An 18989-nucleotide genomic window follows, 5' to 3' on the forward strand; every position below is an offset into this window, starting at 1 on the left:
TTCATTCATTTGACAGATTTTCTCAGACTGGCAGCCAGCCCTCGCATTAAAGCTCTTGTTGAATGTCTTTGCTGGACAGGCTTCCTGTAGGACTGGAAAGCTGCCATAGATACGGAGTTAGCAAGCAGCAGCAGTTTCATAACAGCTTATCTTTACAGTATTTTGATATACTGGCGGGGTCTTTCTCTGCTGGTAATTGCTTCTGAATAAATTATCCTTACTCAGTGGCTTTCAGGTAAATAAGTGGTTTATTTCTGTTATTTGGAAAGAAGAATAGGCAGTCTGATAACTACATAATGATTAAAGTAGTGAATGTATATTGAACAAAACTGGAGAAACAAGAAAGTGTAATAATGCGTCATCAACTGTCTTTTACCCCAAATACCAGTGAACAAATGTTGTTAAATAAATGGCTTTATAATGTTGTCCCCAACATATACTAGCAGTCTCTTCATACAGATATTCAAGCAAGTAGTTTATAGTTATATTGTAACTAACAGTCTGTGTAACATTCATGAATTAAACATATGCATGGAGAGTTTTCTTCAGGAAATTGGTGTCCGCCAGTCTGGTGCCTTCCAGTATTATTTATTTCCCATTATATTTATTAGATAATTTAAAACATCCGAAAGTCCTACTGCAGTCCCCCCAATGCAGACATCTCTTACAGGGATCCTGTTAGATAAAAAATAAATGCATAGCCTGAAGAAATAATGTGAAAATATTAGAGATATTTTATTTCCCGTATTATGAATGTGAAATCCTAAGAACTATGTTTTGTGCAATTTGCAAGAATATTTTATACCATATTTACAGGAAAGAGTAATCAACTGTCTTTCAAATGGGAGAATTGTTGATGAGAACATGGGAATAGAAGAGAACAGATAATATTCTGGGAGGGTTTTTTGCAGGTATGCAGAACAATGTCTAAAATTCACGATGGCTTTCTTTATGAAAAATTAATGACTTGCTGTAGAATTTTATCCTGCGAAAACGTTACAACATAATTTATCTTTTCCCAGCACAAACTGCCAACTTGTAACACATGAACACAAACACTGTAATAACACAATGTTTTTGATAATAGTAGACAGAACAAGGAGAAACTGAGGAGTTATTTCTCAAAAAAGCTTTTGAGGCTGGGATGACAAGAAGCCATTGATTCACAGTACAGACAGTCCCATCATTAAGGTTGTGCGATCTACTTAATCAAAAAAGGAGCTCTTAGGAAGTGCAATTAGCATTTGAAGTATAATTTGCTATTTAATGAATACTCTTTTTCATCTGCAATTACTCAGAGCAATACAAGACTCCCTTGAGCCCTCACCTTTTATCACTACAGAGATCAAATACTGTTCACCCAACTTTATTTTGTGGAGGCCTTTTTCTTATGCAAATATATACATCATCAGATAGCTAGGCACTGTAGCACAAACTGTATTCTGGATTACTCTGCTGACGGCCTAAAATGAGGATATTTGTGTCTAAAAGTTGTTTACATAGTATAAAAGTTTGTCATATTTCTTTTCCTCACTAGTTGTACTAGAGTAGTACCTTAAACTGGATGACAATCATCTCAAGGAAATACTATAGAATTTGGTACTTTGAAATTAGGAATAGATAGGAATTCATTATGGAAACAACCAATCATTCAAAACATTGATGATTAGGCTACTAGGTTTTTTTGTTTGTTTTTTAAAGTAATGGTTCTACTTTGAGTTATGTGGTAGAGATAAGTGTTCCATACTCCTTAACATTTTCTTGAGAAGCTGGAGAAAGAGGAATTCCGCCAGTATCAAAACTCACAACATGATGTGGAAAATGATACATGATTAGTAAAACTGCCTCTGGTACAATCGTTAGAATTTTTCTTAAACGTATGAAAAATGATGCTTTCTTTTTAAAAGAACATTAGGAAAGAGAAGTTAAATTCATGAATTGAAAATTGAAATTAATTTCTTGTAACGTAAAATAAATGATTTAACCTTTTATCTATCTAATCTACTTTTTCCACGTGGAGCAATAAAGACTGAAAAGCAGAGGCTCCATTTACAAGATGGCATATAAAGCAAAGTTAAGGCCAGACAGTGTTATTTGAAAAAGAAATTGGTGGAAAACAGACTTACACTTATCTTTGTGAACAAGAACAACTAACTAATATCCTGATCTGCAAGCTGTTTCTTATGCGGTATGTATGCTTATTTTAAAAAGATCTTTTGGAATATTACATAGATTTAAGCAGAAATATATGACTAAGGAAAATATTATAAATTATTTTAGAATATGTGCTATAGATTGATGACAGAATGCTGAAGTGACTCTCATCAATTAGACCAATGCTGAATTTATATAACAACTGTAATTAACATCTGATATGAAACGATAGCTGTGTGAGTAATATAAATTCATTTACATAATCTGCAGCAAATAACAATGATTTTTGTACAAAAGTGCTGGAGCTGATTTTTTTTAATGAGAATTATATTTGTCACTAGAATAAAATTAATATTCATAGCAGAACAAAATATTCATGGAGACAAAAAGAAATCATAGCATACCTCAGTTGTCAGTGATATAAGTTTGATAAAGTTAAGCATGCAGTGAATAAGGAAATTAGTTTCAGAAATTGCAATTGAACTTTGAATGCATGAGATATTTTTTAAAGCTTGACCATTTACTCCATCTCTTCTTCCATGGCTAGAATATTGCATCTATTCTAAAAGGAAAAGTTTAATTTTTAAAAAAGTTTAAACGTGCACATTACATTTTTTGCTTTTTATTAGGAACCAAAATTCAGAGTGGAAGATTTCATTTTTTATATATTGTGCTGGGTTACTTACAGGCACTTACAGGCACTTGATACTTACGCAAAAGTGAATTCCTGAGATCTTCAGCATTATAGAAAAGCAAATTCTTTTACTAGTATTTACATATCTTTGGGAGAATGATGATGCTGGTTTTTCTACTGTGGGTCATTTTGGCTCAAGGCTTTGCAGTTCCTTGCAGTCCAAATAAAGCAGGTAAATAATTGTGTGTTTTTTTTAAAGAATCTAGCTATATCTTCAACATGCCTGTTCATATTTGATGGTTAACAGAAACATATACCATATCTTATTATTTGGAATTATTCATATAGAACGTATAATGATAATGATATATGGAATTTAATAGCACTTTATAAAGGATACAAACCAGCCCAAATTTAAGTTTAGTTAATTTTATGGTTTAAATGTCCCGCTGAAGGCAATGGGATCTTACACAAAGGACCTAACATTGAATAGAAGCCATTGTAACTGCAATTTGCCACTAGGTATTTTATTGCTATTATTCAGTACTTGATATGTTAAACAGGACATTGTGCATAAAGGAATGATTAGTTTTTCCTTTTCAAGTACATGTGAAAACAAATCCTATACATTACAAAAAAGCCAAGAATAATTTCCAGAGCATTGAATGGGGTGATTTTTGCGGCACCTAAACATTTATTGTGTTGTGAGTCTGTACATCATGTAATGGACAGAACACAATTGATCTTGACCCAAATGTGCCATGTTTTGAGCCCATATGGCTGTAAGGCTAAAGTAGAATTGAACAGTAACCAGGCTACAGTTCTACTGATTTTTTTACACTTGTAGTAACTTGTCGCCCTTACCATTAGGATTCTCACAGAAGGAATAGCAACCTGGTAGTCCCCTAAATGAGGCGAAGACATATTAAGGATGATACATTCATTCTGTTCTTTTACCGTTTATGGAAATTACTTGTGTATTGCTTTTGCATGGTATGCTGTACAGTTCAGACATATATTCATGCTGGTAAAATTAAGATAACCATAAGATAAGACACGATTAATAATCTGCCATAAAAAGAAGTCATAAATTGTAGGTATTACTAATCTTATTTACATGTTTATGTATTTTATAATTTCTAACCATCAGAAAAGACTAGTTAAGATGTGCAGACTACCTTTACTGTTACTACCTTTATCTCCCATATTTGCAATAATGTTGTCTTATTCAATACATTAGAGGCATTAGAATGCCGTTTGAATTGTTTATTGGGGTATTAATTGTGGAAGCTAATAATAGAAGATACTGAAAGCTTCATTTGAATCAAAGCTCAAGCTTGTAATCATGGAAAGAACATTACCTCCCTTGAAGTAGGTAGAACTTTACTGCATAAATGTATTTATTTTTTGTTTGTTTGTTTTAGATGTAATTTTGGTGTATTGTTATCCTAAAACAATTATTACAAAAATCCCAGAATGTCCATATGGATGGGAAGTTAATCAACTGGCACTTGGAGGGATTTGTTATAATGGGATTCACGATGCAGGATACTATCAATTTATCATCCCAGATTTGTCACCCCAAAACAAATCATACTGTGGAACACAATCAGATGTAAGTAGCTAATGTGTTAACATTCCATTTTCTATACATGATTATAATTGTGCGTAGTACATGGGATATATTTCATAAGATTTTATCAAAGCACTATGTTATACATTTGAAAAAGAATTGATACAAATTTTCCAGCATTTTTATATTTCCAGTATTGTTAAAGATAACTAATTCATTTGCATTTATATTAAACTCAGAGTCACTTCTTGTCACTCCTGGCTCTGACATACTTAGGATTTGACTATCCAGTGCCTAGTAAAAGAAGAAAAGGGACCAAACATATGTTGTAGAGGTGAACATTTTTTTTTATCTGACCAGTACTAAAAAATTATATCAATTTGACAACTACTTATTTCATTGCTGTTAGGAGTACCCTTCTTACAGCAGTGTTATTTAATACCACTAATGAACATGTTTGATGCAAATTCTATTTTTCCTATTGTGCATATATTAATGCACTATTTTATTTTATTTCCAATGAACAGTTAAGATGTCAGAGGCATGGTGCTTACATATGTGTAATGTACACACATATACCAGAATAAGGCTAGAATATACCGTTTCCATATCATCTAGCAACAATCAAGAGCCAAGGAAAAGTGTAGGATATCCCATTCTATGTTATGCTATTTTATGTAATTCAAAATGGATGTTTAAGGTTACAATATCTGAACTGGAAATATAACTTACAGTGTTGGATTCACAATAAATGTTTATACTTTATTGACCTAATGGAAAGATAGAAAGAAATACCATTCCTTGTGGTCAAGGTTTATCGCTATCCTTACAAATATTTGTTTTTGCCTTTTTTTAAGTTCACATTTTTTCAGTGTTTTTGTTTAATTTTGTTTTGTCTCTTTAATTATTTTTTCTATTGGATTTTGGTTTTTAATCTATTGAATAATATAAAATTGTTAAAAAAACAAATTTAGATTTTTTCCATGGGTTTGATAAAAAATTTTCTACTTTTCTTTATTGTTGTTCTTTGCATGTGGACTCTGTTTTTCATTAAAGTGAAGAAATACATATTAAACAAAATAAAACATACATAAGTCCAGACAACCGATTTAGGCAGCAAAGTATTAGTTTTCTGTGTCCGTTTGGTGCCATCTAGCAGTCACCGGGCACTTATGATAACTATATAAGGTGGCCCTCTCACTCACCATTCCTGGGCAGCTTACAAAACAAATAAAACATCATTAAAACAGAAAGTGCAATAATAAATATGATTGGAACAATAAATTTTTAGAAGACCTGGCTGAATAAGTTCTTCTTGCCTTGTCTTCTTTATTTTCTCATCTTTTTGTCTCACCCTGAGCTGTGGTGTTGACTGAGCCTAAGAGACAGAGGATGCTTTTACTTTTACTTTTACTGTTACTGTTTTATTGTTTATTTTATTTTCATATTTTATAGAAAGCTTCAGTGTCTAATTTTTGTTAGTTGTGTTTGTTCCAGTTTTATTATCAAACTGCTCCGAGATTTTTAATGGAATTGAATGTATAAATGTTTTCAAATAAATGCATTTATTTAAAATAAATTTTAAACTTTAAAATACATTTTAAAGAAGTGGATTTATGCGGCATGTTCTTTAGAAGGCAAACTTGTGCTTATTTCTTTTATCTTTGTGTCGTTGTGAAATGGCTTGTTTCTGTTTGGTTGGAAACTCAACAGATTTAGAACTGAATTAATGACGGAACCATTTAAACTAAAATTGCATTTGCATCTTTTTCTTCACATGCAGTTTAAAAACCCTGTCTATCATTTCTACAACTCTGTCACTTCCAATGATAGCACTGTCATTGTGAAAAGCCAGCCTGTCAACTATTCTTTTACCTGCACCTATCAGGCAAACTATCTGGTGAACCATGCTGCCTTTGACCAAAGGTAACACTGCCCCAATTCACTGGAATTCCGTCCTCTAGCAAATGTTTCACTCTATTTTATATAGCATAGGAATCAGTTCTGTGTCATTTTCTGCCTTTTTTAGAGTGGCAACTGTTCATGTGAAGAATGGCAGTGCCGGTTCCTTTGAAAGCCAGTTGTCTCTAAACTTCTATTCTGTAAGTACAGTGTATGTGCTGATTGCTCAGTAAATTTCTCAGTAGTATAGTGAATAAGGCAAGATGTTGTAGCATCTTTAAAAAGCTAAGTTTCTTGGGTAGTTGTTCCAATTCATTGAATATTTATAAAGTATTACTAGCTTTATTGCCAAATTATAACTAAAACTGATTTATTTCTATTGACAGTTCTATGAGACTATTGGTTCACAGGTTTTGGTTGCACCTTGTAAACTTCTACGACCTCAAATCTCCTGATATTTTGGGATCATATGCAATTGGTAGGCTATCGTGGAAGATTATTTTGCAAGAACATTTGGGAAACATTTTTCCTCCTTACTTTCATTTATGAAAATCAGATTCATTTACATAAGTCATCATTGATACTCTAGACATTGTGTGATAATAAAATATATTTATGATATATCTATGCTTATATTTATTAATTTTATATCTTTCTTCAAAGAAGATGTTTATGGTTATTTTCATTAATACTATGCAATGGAAGTCAGATCTTTAATTCAAGCCAAGATTTGAGCTATAGAGAGTTACACGTAGCCTGACAACATATTGCTTATTTAAACATATGGTGGTTGAAATGATGTGATGTAGTGTGGTTACACTACCACTTCTATAGAATATTGTAGTTCATTTACCATGGTGCATTTGGGTGAACATGCACATGTGACTAGAAGTAAACAAATTCGTACCAACTCAAGGGAGATGGTTCAGGTCAACAAAACAAAACAAAGAGAACAAGTTCAGTTTATTAAGGAAGAAATGTGCTTCTATAGAAATATTCTGTGGAAATTAGCAGTCGTCGAGGTCACAGTTGTCCCAGAGGTGCTTTTTCGAAAGGCAACTGGACTTTGTTTTTCCTTGAAGATGTTTCACTTCTCATCCAAAAAGCTTCTTCAGTTCAATAGAAATCCTAAATATATGAGTTTTCTATTTTCATGGTAGAGAAGAAAGTACTCTGTTTTTCTTGTATGATGCAGGCTGAGGGAAGAAACAAGTCGTGTCAGTATTCAAACAAGAAATGCAAAATATAAAAAAGATGCTCGAAGAGGCAATCTCTTGAATAGTATTGCTGTTTCTAATTACTCCTTAGTTGACCCCAAGATTAAACAGTGCAAAGCGTTCAAGCTTATGAACTCCAGTCTCTGCCAAATTCACTATTTGAGGAAAATGAAAATGAATCCCACACATTTGGTATCTTGTCAATGTGATACCAAATTCATTCTTCTTCTCTGTAGCAATCTTTGTGGTTTATACAAAACATCACTGTATATTAATAGTATGCTATGCAGTGTGCATCATAGTTTGTATATTTGCATTTCCAAACTACAGAGGCACTGTTCTTCAATTTAATGTTCCCTACTAGTGGTGCAAAAAGCCATTAAAAAAGGAGTAACCAAGTTAGAGACGTTGGACTGAATGTCTTTTTCCATTTATATGAACGTTATTTATCCTCAGAATTTGGTATTATCAGCGCATGTTACTTAAATGTTCTCACGTCCCCATATATCATCTCTGACAGAGAATGACCTAGATTTTGTTCTGAATTATTTAAGAAGCTAGATATAATTATATTGCGGAGGTAAACAGGTGAGATAACTGATATTTTCTTGTGTACTCCAGGGTAATATCTCAGTAATGTTGAAATTATGATTTCTAACACATCTAAAATAAAAGCTTATTAAATTATTATGTAAGTATCTGTGCGTCTTAAGGTCTGCAGGAGTCTGGGTTGATCGTTGATGACCAGGACCATCCATTAAGCAGAGTGAACTGACAAAGGAACACAAAAAAAAAACTTAAAGGAATTCAAAAGGGCAGCAAATGTTTAATTTAATTTATTAATTTAGTTTAATTTATTTTGTATAACAACAGCATTCTACTTCAAGGGGAAAGTCATTTTCTATCTCAGGTATAAAAATAATTTGCTCATTATGATGCAATGTGTTCTAATAAGTGGGGATTACATCTGTTTTTTTCAGTTCAAGCAGCAAGGAAGATCTCATCATTTGGCTGTGTACTGTAGAAAGCAGTACTATCATTAGAATTTCAGATGTCGCAAAAGGGTAGCAGATCGTTAATTGTTAATTATTATGAAACTTCAGCTGCCGAAATAATTTGGCTGGCCTCAGACACTCTGAGAAAGTATGATTTTCATTTGCTGCTCCTACATATTTCCTGCAGCAATAAAATAAAATAAAATAAATCACCTGACCCTGTTTTTTTATCTCAGAATGCCAAGTTTTCAAACAAGAAGGAAGCCCCTTTCATTGTTGATACATCAGAAATTGGCTCTGATGTATTCGCTGGAGTGGAAGCCAAGGGCTTAAGTCATAGGTAAGATTTTTTTATATCGGTGGCTCCCAACACAATGTTGATGTTCTGTCAGTGCTCAAGTCTCTTTCTCCTTTTGCAGATTTAAAGTAGTGTTGAGCAGTTGCTGGGCAACCCCTTCCTCAGAATATTTCTACCAAATCCAGTGGCCTCTGATAACTAAGGGGTAAGTAATTCATTCTCTCTCCACCAGTGGTACTCCACTGGTTAAATATATCTTACTATTTATTTATTTATTTATTAGATTTATATCTCATCTGTTTCTTCCTCATTTTAATAATGTCTGTTATTTGTTTGGCATAGGTGTGCAACAGATGACTCCATTTTAGTACATGAAAATGGCAAAAACAGTCGAGCCACTTTCCAGTTTAATGCATTTCGGTTCCAGAATATTCCCAAACTTTCCAAAGTATGGCTACATTGTGAAACATATGTGTGTGATAGTGAAAAGTTCTTCTGCCCTGTGGTACGTTCATTAGATAATAGTTAACAATTAAATCTAGATTCCCAAAAGAGGATACATGAACCTGAAAAGACAATCCAGTGTACATATGGATTTTTGGTCCAACATTTCAATACAGTATTCAATCAGTTTTAAAGCAATTTATCTTTTTGTTATGACTTACATTAAAAAGCTAAGCCTTTATGCTTTGTGGTTCCAGATACGTTATATTTCAAGTTCTACACTCCATCTAGCATTTTTGCTAGGGGATTACGGACTTGATATTCAATATACCAAAATGACATTGGTCAGTGGATCTGAGGATTTGCTTTAATGCTTCTACAGACAATAAAACTTGGATTTGGGTGTAGAAGTATCACGGTAACATTCCTTTGCTAAGTTTTATGGCTGCTTGAATAAAAGCTATATCTCAGACTAACATACTTTAAATGTTATTGTAAAACAATGTGAACTTCATCTATATAAATGTAAGTTTCATATGAGTAAGAATGGAAAGGAATAACTTGTGATATTCACTAGGGGGTGCTAATGCATTGTTTGTGATAGTGTTGCCCTATACTGTTTAGAAAGCTATCTGGGTATGATAAGTGTTCTGTGTCTCATCAAGAATTACCATTTATTTGGAAACCAATAAAAGAGTTGTATAATTTACTGTAAGTAACCACTGTAAGTAAATTTATTGTTTGTGACAGTTCTACATCTATAGCCTTACCTATAATTTCTGAAGTATTGGTTTGAGATTCCCTTTATAAAAATCTTATGCAGGAGGCATTGTTTTCATTGACTTACATGTCAATGCATGTGACTGAATGTGGGGCATTCAGATACAGTTATATATATCTAACCAGTCAAATTTTAGAGACACCCATGTCTTCTTGATAACAATGGAGAAATGGTTTGGCATTGCCTTCTCCTAGGTAGGCTGACTTCCTTCATCCCTGCTTCATTTCAGTTACTCTTATTATGGATTGTTTGTAGCTTCACCTCATCCTTCTTCACCTTATCAGGAATTTCAATCCATGATAATGTTGCTCTCTGGGTTGCTGAATCCTTCCAATATCTCAGATAATTCTCAGGGAAGGATTGTGGTACTTTTTTTTTTTTTTGCTTCTGTTCACTTGTGTCTGATTCTTGAACTTTGCCTCCTAGACTACTCCCTGCAGTTACCTTGGCAATGTTTTTCAGAAGCTTCCTTTCTAGGGCTGAGAGAACGTGATTGTCTCAATATCACCTAGCTGGCTTTGTGCCTAATATGGGATTAGAACTCGCAGACTCTCCGTTTCTAGCCTGATGCTTTAGCCACTACATCATATTGGCTCTTTAATGGTACTTAATTCTTACCAGATATACCAAGGATGAGGTTATTCCATGATACTGTTGCTAAAGATCTGCAAGAACGCTCTCAAAATGTTTAAAAGAAGGGAATCTGTATTTTTTTTGGTTGGTTAAACGAAATAATTTGTCTTTTTGTTGTTATTCTCTCTGAGTTCTATAGCTACTTATGATGCATACTTTTTATAAACTAGGATTAACTGTTTTAATCAATTTTTTTTGCTCTTTTTAAGGCATGTGCAAAGCGAAGAGAACATATGGAGCAAACAGGCGGTGTTTTAATTGCAGAATTCATTGTGAGAAGTAGGTTCTAATGTTTCTAATGAAAGTGGGAATGGTTTAGCAGAAGAGACTTGTTTCTTCACATGAAAAGAATTGCCACAGTCATTCACTTTCATATTCAAGTTACACATTGTTTATCCGTATAAACATATCATTCAAACACACCCACACAGAGACATCTTGCTTCAGACTTCATACCCCACCCTTCTTCTGTAATCCACATTTACTATGTCCTCCCTCCCACCATCATATGCATCAGTAATGAAGTCAGTTTCATTTTTCCTTTCCTGAGTGGAATATTTCATAGCAAAGAGGGTTTACTTTGCTCCACAGAGGTCTGGAAAGAGCAAATGCAAACTCACATTTCACTTGGAAGACTGCTGAATTTTTCTGAGAAGGAGAAAAAAAAATATAAGACATAAACTATAAATATCAGCAGTGGGTGCATGCTAGCCTTAGTCTGACTTTTGGCTACCTCTCAACTGATTCCCTGATTAAGGCAGAAACAGAGAACATTTAAACTGAACGTGGACTATTTATGATCCACTTTCAGAGAGTCTTGGATTCAGATGCATTCCAAGATATTGAGGAATCTTGCAAGGTGAAATTAAGATGGCCTTGTGGCCTAAAAAAAATGGGCAGTGGATTAATGCAGTTGATCAAGTCAAATTAGATAAGGAAAAGTCATTTTATAATGACTCTAGTCAGACTAAAGTATTTTTTTTTAATTTGGAAAGTTGTTTGTAGGGGATAGCTGGGATGAGCTGTTTGAGATATTTTGTTTACTCTTTAGAAAGTGTAATGATCAGCTACTCTGAGCACTATTTAAAATGAAATTGCAAATTCAGCTATTCAGTTTTCTGAAGTGGCCATTATTTTTAGAATTGATGTACCTTGTATTGAAAATATCACATACTTTGTTAATCTAAAAGAGTTTTTTCTTGTTTCACACAGGCAAAGGGTTATCCAGGCATTACACATTATCAGGTAAAATTTAGAAATATTATAATTAAAAGATTAATTGCAATCCAGACAATAGGAAAGTGTAATGCTTCAGTATGAAACTGAAAAGTTGCTTCAGCATATGTGGGAACCTATAGGCATCACCTGCCAACTTCTTGGGTTATATACCTGTTTCACTGAATCACTGACATGTTGACAGCTCTTGGGAAAAGGTGCTGCTCTTTCAATCAGCTGGTGGGTTCACGTTCCTGCATATTGTAAAAAACAAATTGAGCAGCCCTAATAGGTAACAAATGAAGACTATTGTTTTAAATCAGGGGTGTCAAACTGCCGACCCATGGGCTGGATGCGTCATGCCGAAACTGCGCCCACCCATTGCCGGCAATGGGAAAAAAGTCGCAATACATCACGACGCGTCACGTGACATTGTGAGTTTGACACCCCTGTTTTAAATTAAGAGCACAAGGGCGTTTTGTTGTATATGCTTTCTGTGTTACATAATATTTTTCACAGCTGGACAAATTTTCAGGCAAAACTCATTAAAGTTACAAAAGATTTTACATGATACTACCCTGTTAACATCACAATCTTGATAGGGAGATGTCTGCACAACATGACATGTCATGAAACATAATTTAAAATTCCTGATCAAATTCTAATATTTTTTTCTCATTGGAAGAGTTCCTGACAGCAAAAGTAGGCAGCCATTATCCATAACCGTAGGAGTTGTGGTGGCACAGTGGTTAGAATGCAATATTTCAGGCTTACTCTACCCACAGAATAGAGTAAGAGTTCAATCCTGATGATCTTGAGATTGACTCAGCCTTCCATTCTTCCGAGGTCAGTAAAATGAGGACCCAGTTTGTTTGGGGCAATACACTGATATTATAAAAGTACATTAATAAAGCACTATAGAGCGGTATATAAGTTCTTAAATTGCTATATGCCACTCAGAGATTGCATCACAAAATGTGCAGATAAAATGTGCAATGTTTAGCTGGACAATGTTCTGTTTGCTGGTTGTTTCAAAATTTGCAGGTGGAATGGCAATAGGTATCTACTGGCTGGCAAATGACTTCAGTTCCTACCTGTAGCCTCCCAACTAGACATTTTGAAAAATTGGCTGAAATTGCACTATCAAGAAACATCCATTCCAGTGCTGAAAGTTAGTATTGTAATGGAATCAGAGTAATCTTTTCATGTCATTTAAAAATGGCCTTCCGCAGAGCTTCAGAGTGAGCAAGCAGCAGCCCCCAACCTTCAGATATTGTTTAGAGTACCGGCTTACTACATTTCCCATAGTCTTCTTCCATATAGAACCTAGATATATCACTGTATGTATATGTGTGTGTGTGTGTGTGTGTGTGTATATATATATATATATATATATATATATATATATATATATATATATATATATATATATATATATATTTTCAAATAAATACTCAATAATAAATAATTAGTACCTTCACTATGAAAACCAGTTTGGAGTAGTGGTTAAGGCACTGAGTTGGATTTCCACTTTAGATACAAAACCAGCTGAGAGACTTTGGGTCGCTCACTCTGTCTCAACCCTAGAAAGGAGGAAACCAAAGAGGAATTGGCAAACCACTTCCAAAAATCTTGCCCCAAAAGCTGTAGGGAGCAGACCAGACAGTATCTTGGACTCTATATTAGTTTGAAGATACAAAAACAGAAACAAATGAAATGTACATCTTTACAATACTTTTGAAAGTACAAGAATGTAAGCAGATGTGACAGAAACTGTGCGGTGACAGTTGTTAATGACTTATATTCTTTCTATTTGTCTTTCTTTTGCAGTTATTTCCCATTTATTCCTGCTACTTGGAATTTGTGTAGTTTTAATATAATATCTGATCCAACTTTAACTGTTAATTATTATACTGTGGTTGTCTGTTGCCCACTTCAAAATTTTGCATAAAAATAATTCTGTGTGATCTAATAATAGTGATTTGTGTTCACTTATAATATAATATAAATTTCTTGTTTTCTGAGCAAGAGAATAAAGATATTTAGTATCATTTGCAACTGTTTTTCCCAAATGTTAGCCCAAACAAAAGGCAGCCTTTTATTTAATTTTGACTTTGTGAACCAAGCATCTATCTCTTGAATATTGTGACTAGCAAGGAAACCACATTGCAGAAATAAGCTAGTTATTTTAGTACAGTTTCTTAAAGAATGTAGTAGAGAATAATTGGGTTAGCAGACTAATGCCTAGATTAATATAGCTGTTCTTACCTCAAAGTACCTTGTAATTTTCAAGATAAATCAATGTACACCAGTTTTGTTCTATAATTAGATCTTATCTAATTAGATCTTATGTTAGAGAAGTCTTGTGTACAACCAAGACCACAGCCCATTACTGAGTAAAGTATATTTGTATTAAGGACTGGATTCATATATCTTATTAAGCCATAAACCATGGTTTCTGGACCATAATTACTAGTTTCATGCAACAAATGACAACAAAATGTAAAGACACCGTTCCTATCTACATTCAGATTAATGAAGCCATGATGTCCATAGAAGCTTCATAGGAAATACATAATGTTTGTACTACAGTCTTCCTGATGGTACCAGTAATATAATTTGAACAGTATATAACATTTAGTGAATAAGTAGGTTTTCTGTTCCAAGCTGCATTTCATTTTAGGGCCACCATTATCAGCTTTTAGAAATTATCACCTAAGTAAATCATTAAAGTTTAATATTTAAAGTTGAATAAAAGCTTGCAATGCCTAGAATATTCCTTAACCTTTCTACTCAGTGAGGACTTTATTGGGCTGTAACTAATGGGTTGAATGTTATACAGTAAATCTATTTATTAAAACTTGACAGTATTAGTTAAGAGAATATATATATTTGAGAACATAAAAAGGAAATAATTAAACAGCCCATTATAAACTTATTATTTTCAATATGATTTTTATGAACTAATATACAAACTACAATATAAACTTTTTTTAACATGGACAAATGAAAATAAAAATAATAAAAACCATCATTTTCATTCATGTGCTTTATCCACATTTAATTGTATTAGACAAATGAATATGTCATTTTAAAATCAATCATAGATTACAAAATGAACTGGCAGATATAGTTTGTTAAAATACTAGAGCCACAGCACCTGAAACAATGTATATTCTTATGGCAATATAACATGAAGAATGAAATTTGAATAAGGGCAGGAGGAACAATATAAATTTCATTTAATCAAATGGGTCTTCAACATTACTGTATGTTAATATAGTGAAATCACCATGCTTTTCTTTAAACAAAACTTCAATGAGATATTTTTAAAAGAATTAAGGAAGACTATTTAGATTTCATATTTTTTAAAAAATAATAAAGATAATTAGCTTTATGTCTATGGAGATTCTCAATTATCCTGGTCATGATTGTCTATAAGGTGTCCTAAAGAAGTGAAATGTTTTCAAGCAAAAAACCAAAAAAGTCTACTTGCATTTTGGAGAAAGCACTTTTGTGAGATAACTACCTTTAGATTTTTCTACTTCATCTTACATTGCTTTGTTTCTAATTCAAATTTTATTCAGAACTGATACCTGTACTATACAATAAAATACATATTTCAATAAATTTATTTCTAAGACATTGTTGACCCTCAAGGAGTGTTTGCTTATGTTCCAATAAGTCACATTGTGTCTGATAAGATTCACTAGACTATTTCCTTAGTTGTACATTTTGATAGTCATTTAAAAAAAATTACAAAAAAATCTTTGCAGACAATATGCAGGACATTTCTTATACTAGTGTAAAGAGCGAGCTTTACTATCTAATACTATGATATTACGCATTGAAATTACATCAAATATACTTCCATAAGGCAAAACACACACAAGAATATGTTGTGCAGATACACATACTATTCAATAAGTAATAGGGGGCTTTGTGAGAGTTTCATTGTGATGCACTTACACAGAAATGGTAACAGTTGATGAATTTAAGGTAAGAAAAAAATATCCTACTGATTGCCCATGGGTATTTCTCTTTATTTAAATTTGGTTTAGGATCTATTCTTTCATAATGTTAAATTTAGGTTTGGAACAAATGTGAATTCTAGAAGGTAGTAAGCTTACAAATGCCTAAAACAGCTCTAGCCCTATTGAAGGAGCTTTATACTTGGTTTGACTTGAAGAATCAATTAGTAGGATATTACTATTTAGAAGGATTGTGCTCTGTTTCCCCAAAGATACTTCAAAGTTTGGAGCAAATGCAGGTCATAAAGACTACAAGTGTTTAAATCAGCCATGGTTTTTTAACAAGAATGTACAACAACTGCAGACGGTATCCACGTGAACACAGAAAAAGACAGCTGCTTTACAGAGCTTCAGATAGCTATTATGCTTATGGTTCCATCTACATCAAAGCACCTTCTTGGAATGAAATCTATTAGATATATTTGTCTCCTTTCTACCAGTTTGACAATTAAGATAGTTTACAACAATATAAGTGTACAAACTGTGGGCTAAACAGCAATGCAATTAAAATACAGATAAATGTGAAATATTAAAATTAAATTAACAGTTAACATGGTGAAAGAAAAGTGTTTTTACTAAATTTTAAAAACTAGGGTAGGGATCTTCAATCTTGGCCCTTTTATGACTTGTGGACTTCAACTCCCAGATTCCTCAGCCAGCATGCTTGGCTGAGGAATTCTGGGAGTTGAAGTCGACAAGTCATAAAAGGGCCAGGTTTGAAGACCACTGTAGTAGGAGATCACATTCAGTTAATACATTTAGGTCAAGTAAAGTCCTTAGCTACAGATTCTGCCTCCTCATTTCCCTTCAGCTGTGGTTGAAACCTGCTGTTGAAATCTGGTAGTGGCATGTCAAATCCAGCTTTTCCTTTCAGCCAAAAAGTCCTTTGCTGTCCTTTACCCTAGCAAACAACAAAAATAAAGCTCTTTTACATAAGATCAAAAGCAAAGTTATTCATATGTTGTTGGTGTCAACATATGAATATGTTGATAATTGCAGAATGCTGGAAAAGATTGCCTAGGACAGTGGTCTCCAACCTTTATGGCTTGGCAGAGAGGGGAACTGGGCCACATGAGTAGCTGACTGGTGTGCACAATTCGGCCAGCCACTCGGCCCAATTCCAGATAGGCCATGGCCTTGTAGTGGGGTGCAGCCTGGGTGTTGGGGACCCCTGGCTTAGAAGATTGGCAGCTTTTTAGAAGGGATTATCATTTAGCATGATTAAAAGGGTTCCTTCAAGGAAAGCATAATGAAGAAAAAATGGAAAAAAATGGAATACTGGGTCTGCCACTTTTAAGTATCCCAATCTTTCTTCATAATAAGACTGCTTTTGAAAAGCCATTTAATATTCATGGTTTACAATCCTTTCCCTAACATTTATTTTAGATCCTCATTGTTTAAATGGCCCAACAAAGTGTCAACATCCGGTGATCTTTGATTTCACAAAAATGCTAAGGTGGGTCAAACCTAGTTAGTAGTTGAGTGAGACCCAGGTTTCTAGGCTACGTTAAAGAACCAAGCCAAAGTTAACAAAAACTTTACTATCTCTCAAGTAAGGCTGATCTTGAATGCATGCATATTTTTGTACTGAAAAAGCTAACAGTGATGTAGTGGATGCTCAAAGTATTGACCAGTCTGTGAATGGTTGTAATGTCAAAGCCCTGAGATAGGGATGGGCAATAAGACATATTTTCTTGTTTCTTCAGTTCTCATTGTCTTTCAGTTTTAGCAATGCTGACTAGCTCTGATGAGAGTTGGAGTTTAATTGTGTCCCAAAATTTACACACTATCAAAAGCTTTCCACACAACATTTAACTATAGGGAGGATTAGTCAAAATATATTGTATTCTGGTTTGCTAAATCTTCTTTTAATAATTTATTCTTCTAACCCATGGGTATCAAACTTGATCATGTTATGTGACATATCGTGACGTATCATGACTTTTTTGCCTTTGACACCTCCAGCCCACGGGCCGCCAGTTTGACACTCTTGTTCTAACCCATTCCCCTCTTTTCAGCTAGAGTATTCTTTGATTCTATGGAAGGCATACCTTTATTCTTATAGTTCCTCTTTCTTGCAAATTATAACCACCAATTCTTTGAAGAGCATTTGCTGTGGTATTAGAAACATGGATTTGCAGAGCTAAGAAATGCAGAGAGAGACAGCTATTATGTATTTTTACATAAAGTTTATAAAGACACAAAAAAAGAAAAAAGTACATTAAAAAGAAAAAAATAATAATAAAAAACATATATAAAGAAATTATTCCCTCTGACCTCAAGACAAATACAAATTGCAGTAATTTATCCCCATCTTCAGTCTGCCATAGCTTCCCTGGAAATGCAGTAATGAAAAGTTTTTGAAAGTATTCTGCTTTAAACGGTTTAGTCTAACAACATTTTCCCCTGTCTATTATATAAACACTTAATTACAAATTAGGGTCCATCTGTCAAGCTGATTGCAATTCAGGTGGTTGTCATATTTAAGAATTAATTTGAAGTCCTTTTTTTCTAATAATGAGCAACCAGATGTTTTCTCTACCTGTCATAGCTGTCTTTCTATTGCATTGCATATTTTGCTAGTTTGACATCAGCAACAGCAGGAGATGGAGAGATTGGAATGGGAGTGGTTGGAGGGGTTGGGTTTGAAGCAGAGCCAGCCCTGATTGTGAGGAGCACCAATCAAGCACAAGGTCAGCAAAAGGAATTTGGAGATGGGAAAGGTGTGAACGCAGGATCCCTTTCCAAGCAACCTGAGAACTTGTAGTTGGACATTGACTGATGACAGGGTCATGGCCAGGGGAAAAGGGGAAGTTAGTTGCATTGTTTTCATGCCAAGCGAACAGATTTTGCCTGCTCTAATCTGTAACTGCTTTGTTTTCAGCAAAGTATACTCTTGGATCAAAAAAATGAACCAGGAATCTTTCTATGCTAATTAAACAACTGGGATGGATAACACTACCTGAGCCTAAAGATAATATTATTTCTCTGCAACTTCTCAGCAATATACTTATGATTTCCTATTACTGCCATCCATTTATATCTTGTAGACTACTGTGCACTGATTTCTGAAAACAGGATGCACTAATAAAATGGTATATATATGGTTTAC

At 33.8% G+C, this 18989-nt stretch overlaps 1 protein-coding gene across 8 annotated transcripts; it reads left to right on the top strand.

Moving 5' to 3' along the window:
• The first annotated feature begins 519 nt into the window (after positions 1-519).
• TECTB (tectorin beta) lies at positions 520-18879 on the top strand. Of its 8 annotated transcripts, none has more exons than XR_014026536.1 (13): positions 520-911; positions 2021-2188; positions 2843-3020; positions 4213-4403; positions 6145-6287; positions 6391-6463; positions 8712-8815; positions 8895-8978; positions 9116-9278; positions 10841-10910; positions 11844-11876; positions 12891-13017; positions 13677-15489. XR_014026536.1 is itself a non-coding variant. In XM_081328451.1 (11 exons), the coding sequence occupies exons 2-11, from the start codon at positions 2945-2947 to the stop codon at positions 18788-18790; spliced, it is 966 nt and encodes a 321-aa protein (XP_081184577.1). In that variant the 5' UTR covers positions 1472-2188; positions 2843-2944; the 3' UTR covers positions 18791-18879. The 8 variants fall into 8 exon arrangements, 3 of the variants coding, with proteins under 3 accessions (XP_081184577.1, XP_081184575.1, XP_081184576.1); XR_014026537.1 differs by having other exon boundaries at positions 2029-2188; XR_014026538.1 differs by lacking the exon at positions 520-911 and having other exon boundaries at positions 1472-2188.
• Positions 18880-18989: the final 110 nt, after the last annotated feature.

Source organism: Vipera berus, assembly GCF_964194415.1.
Source record: "Vipera berus genome assembly, chromosome: 5".
NCBI classification, from domain to species: Eukaryota; Metazoa; Chordata; class Lepidosauria; order Squamata; family Viperidae; genus Vipera; species Vipera berus.

Bases quoted from the DNA above. Each gene is read 5' to 3' on its own strand.
- TECTB (XM_081328449.1), top strand. From the start codon at position 2,945: ATGATGATGCTGGTTTTTCTACTGTGGGTCATTTTGGCTCAAGGCTTT. The intron at 3,021-4,212 runs GTAAATAATTGT...TGTTTGTTTTAG, and splicing joins TTGCAGTCCAAATAAAGCAG to ATGTAATTTTGGTGTATTGT. The intron at 6,464-8,711 runs GTAAGTACAGTG...TTTTTATCTCAG, and splicing joins TGTCTCTAAACTTCTATTCT to AATGCCAAGTTTTCAAACAA.